This window comes from Copadichromis virginalis, linkage group LG22 (genome assembly GCF_057382275.1).
Source record: "Copadichromis virginalis isolate Kocher_CV1m ecotype Utaka linkage group LG22, C_Virginalis_male_GT1.1, whole genome shotgun sequence".
Lineage (NCBI taxonomy): Eukaryota > Metazoa > Chordata > Actinopteri > Cichliformes > Cichlidae > Copadichromis > Copadichromis virginalis.
Genome location: NC_140638.1, coordinates 29990170 through 30007839, shown reverse-complemented (window position 1 = coordinate 30007839; position 17670 = coordinate 29990170). Strand labels below are relative to the sequence as shown.

The following is a 17670-nucleotide window of genomic DNA, read 5'->3' as shown; positions in this document are numbered from 1 at the left end:
AATCATTAACAAAAATGCACAATGCCTCCAATAGAATGAAATGTGTAGTTCATTTGGCAACACACAATCCATGTTCCCATGATACTACAGCTTTTTTCCCCCCTCCAGTTTCAGTGTTTTTATCTCTAGTTTTGATTAGGCCATTTTGCATGCAGACAAATGATTTTCCTGCACTTTCACTGATAGATGCAGCCAGAAAGAGAATGTAAAACAGGTCTCAGTATTAATGTGTTTTGTCGAGGAAGTTCTCCATCCGAAAGGCGACGCCTCTCCCATTAATCATGAGCACCAGGGTAAGGTGTGGGAAGAAATAAAGCAGTCCATTTGCATTTCTGGCAGACATAAAAATGTCCACCATGATGCAGCACATTCTTTACGTTTAGTCTTTCTGATCGTTGACTGTTTTACTGTAAAGCAGTTTTACACCCGAATGCCTTTTCCCTCTTTATGTAGATGCAAAAATACAAGCCGCAAAAGGAGATCAGATGGCACAGCAGCATGTTTACTGAGGACTGAGGTCCTTGGAGGATTCTTCAACACTGTAAGCTATTTTGCCATGTGGAGTCAAAAATTTGGCACACAACTAGGAAACATGTTTCCAGCAGCATGTTTCATCATGAAAGTGGTCCTATTTAACTGCTAGGCACAAGGACACTCCCTTTGTTTAATTTCTGACAGTCATTATTCAGGCATCAGGTGGGATGGTGGATCTGTCACTACATCAATGCCACAGAATGTTGGGTTTTTTGTTTTTGTATCAAATGATTTCTCTATCAGCGTGCCAGTCAGATCCACTGAGGATTTCACTCTGTCTCTGATCTTGTTCCAGATTCACTCCTGCATTTGGAAGAAATCCTCTTCTGTCAAGAAGAACATGAAAAGCAAAGTGTCCTCTCCAGAGAACCAAAGCATTGGTTGTTTGTTCAAATTTTAAAGAACCAATGTTTATGTTTACTACCGTGGCACAGCAGGAAGTGTGGTAGGAGATCCTGCAGTGAAAATGATCCACGCACAGGTGTGTGGTTGGTTAACAGAAAATGGTAAAAAGAAAAGAAAAGACTATGAGTTTAGCACTTAATAATGACTTTCCATGCGCTGTAGCCTCTATACAGTTTATTTTGTTAACTGGTAATTACCCTGGAAATACCCAAAATGATCACAGACATGTTTGCCATGGTTTGAATATGAATAGAAATCCTAGTGAAACAGATCTGAGTGACAACAAAAAAAGGTGTTGATACGTTTCCAATATATAAATGTATAAGTGGTGTGAACAGTTGCCACATGCACATTAAGCAGGTTGCTTCCCCAGACAAAAGAAAACGAAAGTATTCTGACCTTCACATCTAAACCCAAGCAAACCCACATGAGTACAGAAGAGACTGTTGACTCAGTAGGGATAATATTTAACAAGGACAGATGAGAATGATTATTTGAAAGTAATACAAAATGCATGAGAGCCTCAGTGGGTTTCTGCCACAAACTGATGCAGAAAAGGTCTAAATTAGTTCATACAAATTCACCAGAATTCTGAAAATTAAGAGTCTGATATCCAGCTTACTGTGTCTGATCCACAGCTCAAATGAAACCTAAAGCAATCTGCGAAGGTTCACACAAAACAAACTTTCTTTAGAAATATGACTATGCCTTAACTCTTCTTGCCTGAAGCTATTAAAAGCCTAACCCCAGGTAGGCAGATAAGTATGAAGCTCATTAACAGTCTGTTTTAAGGCTGTTTTTGGTGTATGCGCTCGGCTCTCACCCTCCACTGAAAGATCCAGATTCAGTTAGCTCAGGCACCATAACACTGCATATCCACACAGAATTCATAGTGATGCTGATCAATACCAGTACTGTGACGAGTACACGTCTCACTGGTGACATTTCAGGCTTTCACAGCATCTCCCTGTTCAGGAACAAAGATTCTCATCCATCCAAAATGTAAATACTAATGCACTCACTAATAACCACTTCTGACAGAAACAGCAACTCAGGTAAAAGCAGAGGAGGGGGGCTATGTGTTTACGTGCATAACGAGTGGTGTTGTAACAGCAGGATCATTCACACACACTGTTCTCCTGATTTGGAGGTTCTGGCAGTCTCGTGCAGACCTTTTTACATCCCGAGGGAGTTTACAGTAGTTATTGTGATAGCTGCTTATATACCGCCGGATGCTAACGTTAGCACGGCTCTCAGCCTCTTGCTCAACACCATAAACAAACAACAGCTTGCCCACCCCGATGGGGTTTTTATTGTCGCCGGCGACTTTAACAAAGCGTGCCTAAAGACTGTGCTTCCTAAATTTGTCCAGTTTGTGGACTTTGCTACGAGAGGAGAACACACTTTGGACCATGTCTATTCAAACATCAGGCATGCTTTCAGAGCGACACCCCTCCCCCACCTGGCTGGATCTGACCACCTCTGCATGTCCCTCACCCCCACCTACACCCCCCTGCTGAGAAAAACAAAGCCCCAGACAAAGACAATAAAAACCTGGCCTGAAGGAGCCCTTTCTCAACTGCAGGACTGCTTCTCAACAACTGTATGGGATTTATTCTCCAGCCACAACCTCCAGGAGTACACGGACACTGTACTCTCGTACATCAGGAACTGTGTTGACAATGTCACCGTCAACAAAAGGGTCAGGGTGTTTCCAAATCAAAAACCCTGGATGAATAGCGAAGTGCAATCCCTCCTAAAAAGCCGCAACACTGCCTTCAAGTCAGGGGACAGGGCTGTGTATAGGGCGGCCAGGGCAGACCTGAGTAGAGGCATCAGGAAAGCTAAGGCTGCCTATAGGAGGAGGATTGAAGATCACTTTGCTGACAACGACCCCAGAAAAATGTGGCAGGGGATCAATCACATTACCAACTACAGAAGCAATAACCAGGCAACATCTAGGACTGATGCCTCACTGGCTGAGGATCTAAACCGTTTCTTCTTTGAGACGACCAAGCCCTCAGCTGCCACACCACTTCCACCCGCCCCCAGCACTGGCACACTAACACTTAGGGAGCACCAAGTGAGGTGTGTTCTAAGGTCAGTGAATCCCAGGAAGGCGGCAGGTCCTGATGGAATACATGGAAAGGTTCTCAGAGCATGTGCTGACGAACTGACCGGAGTCTTCACTAAAATCTTCAACCTTTCCTTGTCATCAAACACCGTCCCGCCCTGCCTCAAAACCTCCACCATCATCCCCATCGCCAAGAAGACAGCTGTGGCCAGCCCAAATGACTACAGGCCTGTTGCACTTATGCCTGTAGTGATGAAGTGCTTTGAGAGACTGGTCTGTCAGCACATCAGGGCCGGTCTGCCTCCCACTCTGGACCCCCACCAATTTGCCTACAGGACAAATCGTTCCACCGAGGACGCTATCACCATAGCGCTCCACACTGCGCTGAGTCACCTGGAGCACCGAGGAAGCTATGTGAGAATGCTCTTTCTGGACTTCAGCTCAGCATTCAATCATATCATCCCGGAGATCCTGGTCCAGAAACTGTCTCACCTGGGACTCTCCACCCCCATCTGCCTCTGGATCAAGGACTTCCTGACAAATAGACCACAGTCTGTCAGACTCGGCCCCCACCGGTCCAGCACCATCACACTCAGCACCGGGTCTCCACAAGGATGTGTTTTGAGTCCCCTCCTGTTTACGCTCTACACATCCGACTGCTCCCCTACCCATCTCTCAAACACCATCATAAAGTTCGCGGATGACACCACAGTGGTTGGACTCATCTCAAGGGGGGATGAGTCGGACTACAGAGATGAGGTCAACAGACTGACTGAGTGGTGTTCAGTTAACAACCTCCAACTGAACACCACGAAAACTAAAGAACTTATCTTGGACTTCAGGAAGGGCAGAGCAGACCCGGCCCCACTTTACATTCACGGGAGCTGTGTGGAGAGGGTACACTCCATGAGGTTTCTGGGCGTGCAGATCTCTGATGACCTCTCCTGGACTGCAAATACTACAGCGGTGGTTAAAAAGGCCCAGCAGCGTCTCCACTTTCTGAGAGTGCTCAGGAGGAACAACCTGGAGGAGAGGCTGCTGGTGACATTTTACAGAGCCACCATAGAGAGCATCCTAACGTACGGCATAACAACATGGTATGCAGGGTGCTCAGCTGCAGACAGGAAAGTACTGCAGAGGGTCATCAACACAGCCCAGAAGATCACTGGCTGCTCTCTGCCCAGCCTGGAGGTCACTGCAAACTCTTGGTACCTCAGCAGAGCTGGCAATATCATCAAGGACCACTCTCACCCCAGCAACCAACTGTTTGAACTATTACCGTCAGGCCGACGGTACAGGTCACATAAAACCAGGACAAACAGATTCAGGGATAGCTTCTTTCCCAGAGCTATCACCGTAGTAAATAAGCACAAAAACAATTGAACCTATTCCATACCGTCACTGTCATTATATTATGCTGCTATTCATACTGTCATTATATTAATGCTGCTATCCTGTATATATTGTACATACTATTGTTTGAGTACTTACGATTGTTTTTTTTTGTACCTTTTATATTTTACATTTATATTTATTATTGAAACTTGCACCAAGGGAGTGGCACTCCAATTTCGTTGTACTCTGTACAATGACAATAAAGGCTATTCTATTCTATTCTGTGAATATTTTTTCAGAGAGCTTTTTAGTGTTTAATCTAACCCCAATCAGCTTTTTCTATGTATTCCTAGTTATACGGCTTTATACAGCCAACACCAAGCACAGTTTTAATTTGTACAATGATTTTGCTTTTAACCTCATACCAACCAAAACTGTACTTCATGTTTCAATTCACAAATGTCAGCATTAGTGCTGTCAAAATTAACGCATTAAGGCAAATTAGTCCACCGTTACAGTCAGCGCGATTAAAATTTTGTAACGCAATTAATGCATCTGGAGTGCAGAATGACTAAAAATCCCTAAAATGTTTCTGTCAATGCATTTCGGGCAGTTTTCGGGCAGCGAGTTACCCTCGCACATCTGCAAACGGGCAGTTGATCTGGTAGTGACGGGCAGCTGAACCAATCAACTCAATATGGAAGATGATAAATGCACATTGGCCCTTGCAGCTTAAAATATCCCATTGACGCGAAGCATACGTTAGCCGGGCATGCTGTTAGCACTTTGGCTAACGCGTCACACAGCTTGCGACAAACCACTCGCGGAGCATCGGAGGCTCAGTGAGTCTACCTCGGACATATTGACTGACACAATTGGCAAGTGAATTGCAACAAACTGCAGACCTGTTAATGTCGTTGAGAACATGAGTTTTACATAGTTTTGGTTCCTCGTTTCAAGGACTTGAAGTGCCTCCCCAAGAGTGACAGAGAGAGAGGATAAATGTCTACAGAGTTTTTGGTTTTTTGTTAACATGAATGTGCAAGATGTTCAACAAACATGTTAAGTGCCGGAGGAGCCCGCACCGCCAGCTGCCTGAGCCAGCATGCCTGAGCAGGAGCTCGGCGAGCCGGAGGAGCCCGCTCTGCCAGCTGAGGAGCTCAGCGAGCCGGAGGAGGAGCTCTCGCTGCCGGCCGAGGAGGAGCTCTCGCTGCCGGCCGAGGAGGAGCTCTCGCTGCCGGCCGAGGAGGGTCCCGCTCGGCCGGAGGTCAGCGGACCGGAGGGACCTCCACGTCTAGCGCGGTCTCCTCGCCGTCCACGTCCGGTGCGTCCACGTCAGCGATCGGCACGTCATGGACCTGGTGCCACGCCTCGCTGTTGCTCACCGGAGCAGCGCCGCCGCCACCGGACCCGTGGCAGGCCACCAGAACCGTTCCGCCGCCACCGGACCCGTGGCAGGCCGCCGGAGGAGCAGCGCCGCCGCCACCGGACCCGTGGCAGGCCACCAGAACCGTTCCGCCGCCACCGGACCCGTGGCAGGCCGCCGGAGGAGCAGCGCCGCCGCCACCGGACCCGTGGCAGGCCCCCTGAACTGTTTTGCTGCTGCTGCCGGACCCGGGGCCGTCCGCCGGAGCTGCTACGTCGCCGCCGTTGGGCTCGAGGTAGGCCCCCCGAACTCTCTTGTTGTGTTGATGGGCCGCCTGTGACTGTTTGTGGCGTCTTTTCGTTTTCTTTTTGCACCGCTGCGGGATGCGCGGTCTGACTCTGAGACTGTGGACTGGGTCGGTTTGTTGTTTTGTTGTTTTTGCCAGGGTCCTGGGACTGGGCGACCCAGGATCCCTGAGCAGTTATGTATTATTATTATTATTATTATTATTATTATTATTATATGTATTTTGGTGTTGCTGCTGCTCTTCTCCATGCTTGTAGATGTGAGTGTGTGTGTGTGGGTGTGTGTACGTCTGCGGGTATGCTTGGAGGATGGAGCTCAGCCACCTGCAGGCCTGAGGGGTGTGGCCCTGTGGAAGGACTGGCCACACCCGAAGCCACACACCTGCCGCTGATCAGGGCTCGTCGGGGGAGCTACTTAGGAGAGTCTTGGAGCTCCCACCGACGCGGGATCATTGCATGAGACTCCACGTTAGTCACCCTGTCTAAGCTAAATCTGAAAGTGTATGCCTGCCATTCTGAGTGTCCTGACAGCTGCCGTTATTGTTTCCCGCAGGAAGAGCGTGGAAGGCACGGAGAGCAGCGAGCACCGGTGGGTGCTGAAACGGGAGCAGAGAGCACACGGACTATTCACGGGAGACACGACACGGGAGTCTGGGAGAATACGGGGATTTATTGTTACGTTGTTTTCACTCTGTAAATAAACACTGTTTGTACATAGAGCACCGCGCCTGGGTCCTCCTTCCCCCACTCCTTCCACGGTGTGCCATGCCATACCGTGACAATTTTCCCTTTTTTCTCGAGTCTGTTTGCTCATGCAAAATGAAATGCGATTAATATAGAATAAAAATTAATGATAATTAATCGTGATTAATCAAAATTAATCCACAGTAACCCTGTGATGAATCTCATTAAACATTTTAATTGTTTGACAGCACTAATATATATTACATATTAGAGATGGCACGATACCACTTTTTTATGTCCGATACTGATACCGATATCATAAATTTGGATATCTGCCGATACCGATATGAATCCGATATAGTGTTTTTTAATCAACAAAACTGCTTTTTTAAATATCTTGCTGCATTTTGTATAAGTTCATACTCAAGTTTAAAACAACAACTACACTAAAGCTATTGTTATACCTGTATGCAAAAAAAATATTTCATAGTTCAGCAATACTGATCAATCTAATAAACTTAAACCTACACCATCCTCCCTATTCTGGTATTTTAAAGAGTACTTAGCGTAAATATTAAGCAACCTAACTAATAGGGTTCCAACTCCCAGCAACAACAAAAATAAATAAATAAAAAATAGGGAACCACCCCTCACGCTCCACCTCATGATGCTTAATCGACGTAATCAACCTTAATTTGATGCAGTGTGAAAAAAAATGCACAGAAATCAATTATTTTTCAAGAAATATTAAATAGATTCAACATCTTTCTTCAACAAAATTGCAGACTGCACAGATGGTACCTTCCCAAAGGAAAAAGTACTATAGCTTACTAGGGTATATATATTAGACCTAATAGTCACTATATACAGTAATTGACTTCTATTCATTTTACATCAAATTAAAACTTTGGGTGTCAGATAATTATTTATTAAAAGCTACACATTTTAAATGAGAATAAGAAAGAAAAGTATGTCTTTGTGCCCCCTTTTCCCTGTTAATGCCCTATCGGCCCCCTGGCTAAACTTTGCTAGATCCGCCCCTGCACATTACCAGCGTCAGCTACGTAGAAAAAGATCCTGGAGTAGAAAGTAATATTAAATACATTCTAACAATAGCTGATCAAGCTTAAACGTGCTGCTGTTGTAAATCCGCTGGTTTCCTCTTTCTGGTGCAAAGTGGGCCAAAAGCAAACTAGAGAGACGGACTCGCGACAGAAAAGCCGATCAGCTGATCGTTAAGCAGTTTCATGATTGAAGTAGCAGCAGGAGAGGCAGTCGCTCGTTAAGCTTAATGCAGGAATGCTTTACAAACATTCAGAGATGGACTTACACACTTGCTTTACTTCTCTCGGGATAACTTTGTCGGAGATGAAATGCCGGGTTGCTAGCGAAGCTCCAAATGCTATCCAGACCACCGACAGGTCCCGAATGCCACCGCCGCTCTATCACGTGATGCATACTGCTCCGACGTGCTAACGTTCTGAGGTGAGTTACGGCGTGTTGCAAGTTTTGTGAGGTGCTTTCGTGATATTTAATGGATCGGATTACATTTCTTATTTTTCTCCGATATCCGATCCAGTAATTTAGGTCAGTATCGGACCGATACCGATACGTAATATCGGATCGGTCCATCTCTATTACATATTAGTGAATACTTACCTATTACTATTTAGGTTTTTTAAAAAGTTGTATTTCACAGGAGAGAACCTGTGCTAAAAGAAAGCTATTCAAATTCTCTTTGAATTTAAGCACACACTCTTTGTGTTTATTCTGCATTTATTTCGTTATATTGCATAAATGTCAGTTACAAGCTTAAATATAAAGTTGAAAAAATGCAATTACAACCAGGCAGTTGATCAAGTAATTGCAATTAATCACGAGTGATTACAGAAAACTGTGCGATTTATTAGTTAATTTCTTTTAATCTATTGACAGCACTACTTAGCATGCTAAAACTCTGGATGAATGTGATTAGTCAGCTTCTCACAGTTTTTTTCTTCTTTTTTTTACTGTTTCAATTGTAATTGTGATGCTGATTTTGCAATAGGAATCTTAAACAAACATTGAAATTACATTTCAATTATTACACACACACATATATTCATGTAGCCCCTTCCGCCAGGGTTACTTGCGCAGTAGCATTCCAACAACGCCCTGTTTTCGTCTCTTGCCCACCGATGCCTTCCTGTTCCAGAAGCCCACTTGTCGTCAGGGTGCCCTGGTTCCTCAACACCTGACGCGGACCTTGTTGATCCGGGCAACGTCCGAGCCGGCATGCCTTCATATTTATCTGTCTCGCTCATGTCTGCGGTAGGCTCGCTTAGCATAGGGGGTCTAACCTTAGGACCCTTACTGGATACAGACGCCCCAGGCAGGAATAGAACTTGCGATCCTCTGCTCCAAAGGCGTGTAGTCTAACCACTACGCTATCCAGCAGATCCTGTGGGACTTCCAGATACTGACGGACAAAGTGGTGGTGGACAAACAGAAGAAGACGGCCGTAGCGGTTCCGAATGACAGCAATATCAGGAAGAAGGAACACGAGGAGCTGGAGAAATACCAAGGGCTCAGAGAAGAGCTCGAGAGGATGTGGAGGGTGGAGGTAACAGTGGTCCCGGTAATCGGAGCACTAGGTGCGGTGACTCCCAAGCTAGGCGAGTGGCTCCAGCAGATCCCGGGAACAACATCGGAGATCTCTGTCCAGAAGAGCGCAGTCCTGGGAACAGCTAAGATACTGCGCAGGACCCTCAAGCTCCCAGGCCTCTGGTAGAGGACCTGAGCTTGAAGGATAAACCGCCCGATAAACTTCACACATATATAAGTGTTAAAGTGTTAGATGCCTGTTTTTATTCAGGCACCTAACAGTGGTGGTGAAATCTGTCTGTGTTAGCAAGAAATAAAATCAGCCAATGAATAAAGAGTACAGCAACATCTAGCATAGTGTTTATTGCCCGTTTTATCATATATATATATATATATATATATATATGTATATATATATATATATATGTATATATATATATATGTATATATATTCAAAGTCCACACGTCATAAACAGCAAACAGCAAATTCTGAGTAATGAAGGTGCTAAACGCAGCCTACAGTGGTAACTCCATCAAAACCCAGGCTGGTGAGGTGATGGGCACAGTCTGTGCCACACCAGATTGCGGGATACACTTAACTCTAAATACCACTGTCAAAATGTGCAACAAGCACCAATAAAGTGCATTTTGGAGGCATGAAAGCACTCTTTGGCTGGCCTTCGTATGCAGCGATCGGCTAGTGAACATGAATAATATCCTGTCATATATGGATTTGTAGCAGTGCAGTAGCTGAGCGCGCTCACTAAAGCTTTTCAGGAAAAAATGCTAATGGACACAAATGACTACCACTACATTACTTTGCATGCTGTTCACTGGAACTTTGGGTTGGTTATTCGCCACTAACAGATGAGGGAGCGAAAAGGTAGGCAGTGTAGAGGCTTGTGTGGGAGGAGATATTTTCTATCAGTGTTTTCTGGTTCCCAAGAGAAAAGTGAAGCTACAAAACGGTTAAGCACCAACTATAAATATTTCCACATGTAGTTCCACATAATTACTTTTAATGCTGTTTTGAACCAATGTCATCAAGCCCCAAACTTTTAAAACTTCATATGTATAAATTATAAACATTATACACACCTATATGCAGGGAACAGATGGGCTTCTTTGGGATTAAGACAGGCTGCATTAAATAACCTGAAACTTCTCAGGAAGAACAGCCGGCTCTGCCCTGTCTAATCTATTGCCACAGTGTTATCAGACCACTGCAGGTTGTTAATAATGTGACACCCCACCGCCGTGCAGAGCAGTCAGGATGGGTGCTGCCATGTGGAGTGCTAGATGGACTTGAAGTGGTGAAATCTGTCTGTGTTAGCAAGAAATAAAATCAGCCAGTGAATAAAGAGTACAGCAACATCTAGCATAGTGTTTATTGCCTGTTTTATTATATATTATATCATATATATATATAAATTAATATATATATTAATTTATTCATTTGTACATGTTATGCAATTCAAAACTGTAGCGTAATTGTAGTGTAACATGTAGTGTAATCTATTAGTGCTCATGTACTGCACATTAATGTTGGCACAGTAAATACTGCTGTGTAATTTAAACCAAACGAAACACATCACACAGCTTGTTTATTAATGTGTGTATGTGTATCTATACATCATGTTAATGTAGTGAAGTAAAAGATGCAATATTAGGAATACTGATTTAAAGTATAGTGTAGCAAAATTCTAATTATCAAGCATTTTCACAGTTTTTCTACACTAAGTAGAATATGCTAAAGATAGCTTTTCCTTTCTGAAAACAAAAGATTAGAGTAGAGGCAACATTTAATGAGATGTGTATTTACTGTTGTATGTAGCTGAGAAAAGTGCACAACCAAAAGATCACAGATGTTAATAGCAACATTACTTATGGGTCAAATTTTATGTTCTGGGCATAAAATTTGAGTCCTGACCTCAGTCTGTCAATTAGACTTGCAGATGAATGTGCTCTTAGCACATAGCCAACAATCATATTTACATTTTACTCTTGGTTATCTACTAAATGATTAATTATTATTAACACAGTCATGTAAAAAATAAACTTCCCATAGAGTTCTGTGAGAAACTATAGCAATAGCTTTAGGTGCAATAACTTGAAGTAATCATTGGTGGTATAGCTTCGTCAGTCTCTTCCGTTTGTGTCATTGTCTTTCAGTCGCACCGTAACAGTGGGTCAAGATTTTATGTTTTTAATTTGCCATATTTTTATAGCTTATTTTAGTCTAATATTTTTCAGGTGCAGGATTTAGCCACAAGACATTTCCAGGGCTGGAAAATATTTTATGAATTGTCATAAAAACTTTAGCCGGGCTCACAGTGCAAGGCTTTTCAACAATCTCTTCAGGAGCCAAAGCTGCTGACAGAACCAAATATGTGTGTCCAAATCATTATAACGAACATGAAAACACCAAGTTAATTATCAGTTTCACAGCCGTTAGTTACATTCATGTTAAAATATGGCTATAATAAGAAATTATGTTGAGATAGAAGAAACCTACATCCTGTTGATAAACAGGGTGTAGGTTTTAATTGGTTATCTTTGTCCAAGTATGAGAAACATGCAAACAAACTAAGAAATCAGAAAGATGGAAAACACGTTTAGAAAATCATCACAAATCATTTGAAAATCAAGTGGAGCTATAACATCATCTGCTTATTCTTCTTCTTACAAAACCACTATCAAACCTTATAAAGTGAACCCTTCTGCAAACACATCCTCGTGTCATCCATTCTCACAGCGAACTTCAGGACTCAGTTCACTACAAATTATTCTAAATGTTAAGAAACGAGACCATCTGCAAGCCTTTTATGATTGTACGGAGTCATAAAACTTATCATTTATGAGAGTCATCCCTCTCATAAATGTTAAATCCTGTGACTGAGTTACTTTACGGTCAGAGAGATGTGAAGATCAAATAGGAGATAAGAAGGCAAATGAAAGATAACAGGATGGTGCCTTGGGGTGGCTCCTGGAACAGTACCAACAGGAGCCTTTTGGCAAGATAGTTTGTAATCCAGGACACCGCAGGGCCATCCACCTGCATCCCCCACAGCTTATCCCCCTACAGCAGTTTGATGTTAAAGGGAAAAAAGAAAAAGAAATGCTCAGCACTGTGCAACCCCAGTCACTTAAACTGCAAGAAGTATGCGGCCGGGCGATGGCATCTGCCAGAGTATGAGACTGGATGGTAATGACATAAAATTTCCATAAACTCAAATAATCAATGTTAACCTGATAAAGACTCTGAGTGCAAGATTATCATTTAGATTGTTTTATTCGATTAGCTAAATCGGAGTACGCGTTCCACTAAAGCTACAATTAGGTTTATGTCCTCAACTGAAACAGGAAAACACTTCTTTACATTTTCGTTTTAAAACTTAAAATTCTTACAATTACACACACCAAAAGAAATGCAGGCCCTGCAAATGCTTGTTGTAATGTTTTTGTCCTCTCAGACCTTTGGATCAATAGCATGGACCCAGTAAAAAGCCAAGTCAGTGGATTAGAAATACCATTGATCACAATGATTCTCACTAATCCAATACTGTTTGTGTAACGGTACTTGAGCACTCAATGCAGCAGGAACCCTGGAGATGGCTGAGTTCTCTGTTTACGGAGGACTGTCTGCATTTCAAAGTTCACAACCATTTCACTCGAAGTACATACAATTTATATTGGATATTTATGTTTATCTGTCTGTCTACTACTCATTGGGAAATGCTCATATTAATGACACTTTTGCTAAACTTCTTTAATTTAAGCTAAATGTCTACATGTCAATACAATCTTGATTATTTGTTTTAAACATAATCAAGCTGGTGATATAGAACATGATGGGCCTATGATGCATACTTTCACTAATTAGACTCAAAATAATGACATGCTCATTTAAACCACAAATTTCTATTTATACACTCACTCAATGCCAGGATGCATATATGTGCTTCTGAGGCACCCATTGTTCTGGCACAAATGGACATGGTGCTCAAAAATAGTGGAGCAGTAGGGGATCGAGAGCTTGAAATATCAGTGCACTAAATATTCTTTATGGGGTTGAAAGTTATCCCAATACAATTGGTTATCTGGGTAGATAATTTCTCCATTTGGATCTTTCTACTTTGTAAAACTGGCTGGAGGTACACCCATCATCCATCTGGTTCACTGCCTATAGGTCCATTTTTTTTTTTCAATTTTATACCACCAGAATAGCGCTAACATCTCTGATCCCATCCCCCACCCTCATTTTATGAAGTCCTTCATGAAATATCCCTTCAATTCATTCTTTCTGCTAACCCCTGACCACATTTCAGAAAAATTATTTATTCACATAATAATTGCTTAATATACAATACAGAACAGACTTTTCTCAAAAGTGGTATTAACGTAGATTTATTAAGTTCATTTCCTTCTACTACTAGAATTCATATGCTTGATTCACAGTTAAACATCCTAATTTATGTTCTACTGAATTAGCTTTATTCTCTTTAACAACGTAGCAACTCATTAATCATTCAAAACCAGATAGATAGATAGATAGATAGATAGATAGATAGATAGATAGATAGATAGATAGATAGATAGATAGATAGATAGATGTTTTCTTCTGATTGGCTGTCTATCTTTGAACAGGATGTTTGAACAGGTGGCTTGGGCTACTGTGCTAAAACCTGACCTGTGTGCCTGAGATGATTACATTAGAGATATACCCTCTCACTGACATAAGACAGAATAATTTACTTCCTTGTATCGGATTAAGACCTTATAATTATTGTAAACCTTTGCAATAATTACAATCTAATGTTGTGGTGTAAAGAGGAAAATTTAAAAAGCTGTCACTGTCCAAATACTTGCTCTAACTGTATAACACAGCAGCTGGTCTGCTAATCAACTCCTGATGAGCTTTGCTAAATCAAAAAGGGGTGTCTTTTTATGCCCTTCATAATATTTAGAAAAGGGTAAAAAAACAAACAAAAACATTCCAGCACATTTACTTTTAGAGACAGTGTTGGAGAAAGGAATTTCACAGGACTTCATTTTATTTCTTTTCAATACAAGTGAAAACAGAGGACACCCACCCATCTAGCAATTCTAAAAGGAGTCGGTGTAACACTTGAAAGCAGTAAGAAGGTCAGAGCAATTCTGTAAAGATGCTAAGAATATCTTGTTATTAACTAAACATAAGAAATGACCAGCAAGTGGTACAACATGATTTGCCAGCGAGCTACTTGTCAACAGCGCATGTGGAGTGGATTGCTGCCTACACACCGGCTTTCTCCTTTCACCCAAATTTCTTGAATCCCCCACTCAGCTCAGATGGAGTACTTTGCATAAATGTCAAAGAAATGTATTTCAGTCTGAAGTGAGAAAAAAAATGTGCAAAGCAAACACTTTTTATGGCTGAACCATGGGGACTGTAAGCAGAGGTTACAGGAAACACTTTTGCCCATTTGATTTCTGCAGATCTCTATTTTTGGCACGTCTTCTTTTTAAATGGAGCAGATACCTTAAAGTGCACACATCTAAATGTTGCATGTGTCGAAGACTGTGCTTTTTGCACATTTATGTCTTACACACTTCACTCACTTATTACCATTACTTATTAAAATTATTCATGATGAACAGACAGACGTTCATGTTACTTGGACTTATATTTTTAATATTTAAATGTCTCCTTTTTGTAAATGTCCTGGATCCCCTTTTTTTCAGCTTCCACACAGCTTTATAAAGCTACTGCACACTCAGAAAATTCTAATTGTTTCATAGCTCTTTCAGTGTTGCCATCAAAGTCCATTCATTTCAGCTGTCAGGCTAGTCTGTAATGTAGGCCGATTAAAGCTGACAAAGCTAATAATTCTGAAATATAATGAATATGAATATTTTTAACTTAGTGTTAGCACTAAATGAGAATTCTGCTGTCAGAAACATTCATACAGTCTCTACATGGATGCAGATACTTGACACTGTAACTGCCTTTACATCATGGAGCCCTGCTCTCAAAGACTTACACAGATGTATCTCTATCTGTGTAGCAGGATTTAAGAAATAAGCACTCAAAGTTTTAAAAACATGTTTAGAGCCGTGTTCTGTCTGTATGAAACGTGATGCCATGTAGCTGGTTGACTGATTGCAACTAATAGACTTACATTAGTTAGCTAGTTAGCTAGCTAGTGAAAGAATCGATAACTCAGGGGAAAATAAGGACACTAAAACTAAAAATCAGTTTGAGGGAATCACTGTTGGGCTGCCTCTGACTGCAACAATGAGTTTTATGTTAAAATACCAAAGATATACTGTCCACTTTCGCTCTCTGTCTCTTTAGCAGTAAGTGGTAGGGGTGCAACGATATTCGTATCGATATTGAACCGTTCGATACAGTGCTTTCGGTTCGGTACGCATATGTATCGAACAATACAACATTTGTAATTTATTTTATCAACTTTCCTTCTGACGATGCTGTCTGTGTTGAGCGCTCAGTGAATCTGCGTTCGACTACTCCGCCTAGGCTGCACTGTCGAGCGCAGATCCACTGAGCGCTCAACACAGACAGCATAGTCAGGAGGAAGAGCGCAGGGCAAGCTAGCAAGACAGAAGTTAAGCTCTCCTTGCAAGATGGACCTCCCCCACCCTCATTCAGATCTGGCGTTTGGAATTATTTTGGTTTTCATGTGACGTATGACCCTGAAGGTAAGCGAGTCATGGACTAAAGTAAAACAGTATGTTGGATGTGCCATGCAATGCTTAATTACATTGGTGTGAACTAGTGTGTTAGCGCAGTTAGCTCGTTAACGTGTTGGCCGTCTAGCCCCATGCACGGGGCGATCGGCGGTAGCTCGTTAACGGAGATTTGCCGTGTTGTGGCGTTAAGGTCATTTCAACGAGATTAACCTGAAAGCACTAGTGGGAACACAACGAATATGACTGCACATTTACGCCGACATCATCCTAGTGCAAAGACAAAAACAACAAGCATGCTACTAACTTTAGCCGAGTCATTTAGACAGCTGTTAGCACGTGATTCTCCTTATGCTGCTGAGAATATAGCCCAGAAGAAGCGGATAGTATAGCTTTTATTTTGGAAAGAGACATTTCTCTGTAATAAACTCTCTTTTCCAAAGATGAGTGATTCCTCAATCAGATACAGGGCTTGCAAAATCGCTAGCCCGACGTCCCGGAGCTAGCGATCTTTCCAGTCGGGCTACAAAAATCTCTCTGCCCTGCCCGTCGGGCTATTGTAGGAAAAATATATGTCAATGCTTTTGCATTCTTTCAGAAATGTAGCTGGGTAATTATGTCATTGGCATCGGTGAGCCACTGTCAATATGTGACATATTGAAATCGCGTTTGAATTTGCGCTTGTTTTTTTGCTTTCACTTTGCAATGACAGCACTGATCTGTGAGTGATGATAATTTGTGCACCAATTTCTCTGACATCGTCTTATTAATCGTTAGCTTACTATGCAAACATGACAAGTGAAATCTCCCGCAGCAAGCTTAAACATGTGAGAGGTTGATCGCGCAGAGAATCGCTGAGCTTATGTGAGTCCGTGTGTAAAAGTAGCAGTATATATATTTTAGTTCTGCTGAGCCAAATAAGACAGGTCGGGGTGAAGAAGTGACAGCCAAAGAAAAGCTTACCACAAAACGGAGAAGTTATGACAAATGAGACTATAAGGCAAAAAGAAAGTGCAGCTTTATGGTTTCATGGACAAAAGAATTTCTGTGGCTGCAATATGACGAGCTAAATAACCAGGGCTGCACATAAGTGGTCCGCAGGTGCGCATTCGCTGTCAAAATAAAAAACGCGCACAAGGGTTAGGGTTAAATTTAAAAACTGTACTTTTGAGTTAAAATATATATTTATAATTTTAATAAATGACAAATTAAAAAGGCATGAACATTTTTTGTATCGAAAAAATATCGAACCGTGACACCAAAGTATCGAACCGAACCGAACCGTGAATTTTGTGTATCGTTGCACCCCTAGTAAGTGGCTATGCATTGTTTAGCTAGCAATGAAACGGAAAAATCCAGCCGTTAGCCGTAATGCTCGGGTTTGTAAAGCGCTTTATAAATGAGCACTATGTCAGTTTTTGAGAGCAGAGCACCATGATGTAAATTAGCCTTTATATGTTTATTGTTTAATGTACTCTTTAATCAGGACCAAATTACCTCTGTAAACACAGTCACCATTCAAACCACTGCTGCCCATATGAATATAAAATATGTTCAATATTTAAAATTCAATAAACAAAAAAACAAACAGAGACATACACACACATATATTTACTGCTGGCCTTTATATATAATATTTGTAATACTGCTTTTAAAACTATTTCTTATCAAACAGACAAATAAGCACATTTCCA

The 17670-nt window shown here is 42.0% G+C and overlaps 2 protein-coding genes across 2 annotated transcripts in view; one reads left to right on the top strand and one right to left on the bottom strand.

The window, feature by feature from the left end:
• The window catches only part of LOC146683630 (CMP-N-acetylneuraminate-beta-galactosamide-alpha-2,3-sialyltransferase 1-like), a 101280-nt gene that overhangs the window by 61808 nt on the left and 21802 nt on the right, over positions 1-17670 (bottom strand). The gene's annotated exons all lie outside the window — the stretch shown is intronic.
• On the top strand, positions 5182-6714 carry LOC146683631 (uncharacterized). The gene is made up of 2 exons (XM_085446676.1): positions 5182-6487; positions 6573-6714. The coding sequence occupies exon 1, from the start codon at positions 5454-5456 to the stop codon at positions 6108-6110; it is 657 nt and encodes a 218-aa protein (XP_085302802.1). The 5' UTR covers positions 5182-5453; the 3' UTR covers positions 6111-6487; positions 6573-6714.

Bases quoted from the DNA above. Each gene is read 5' to 3' on its own strand.
- LOC146683631 (XM_085446676.1), top strand. From the start codon at position 5,454: ATGCCTGAGCAGGAGCTCGGCGAGCCGGAGGAGCCCGCTCTGCCAGCT.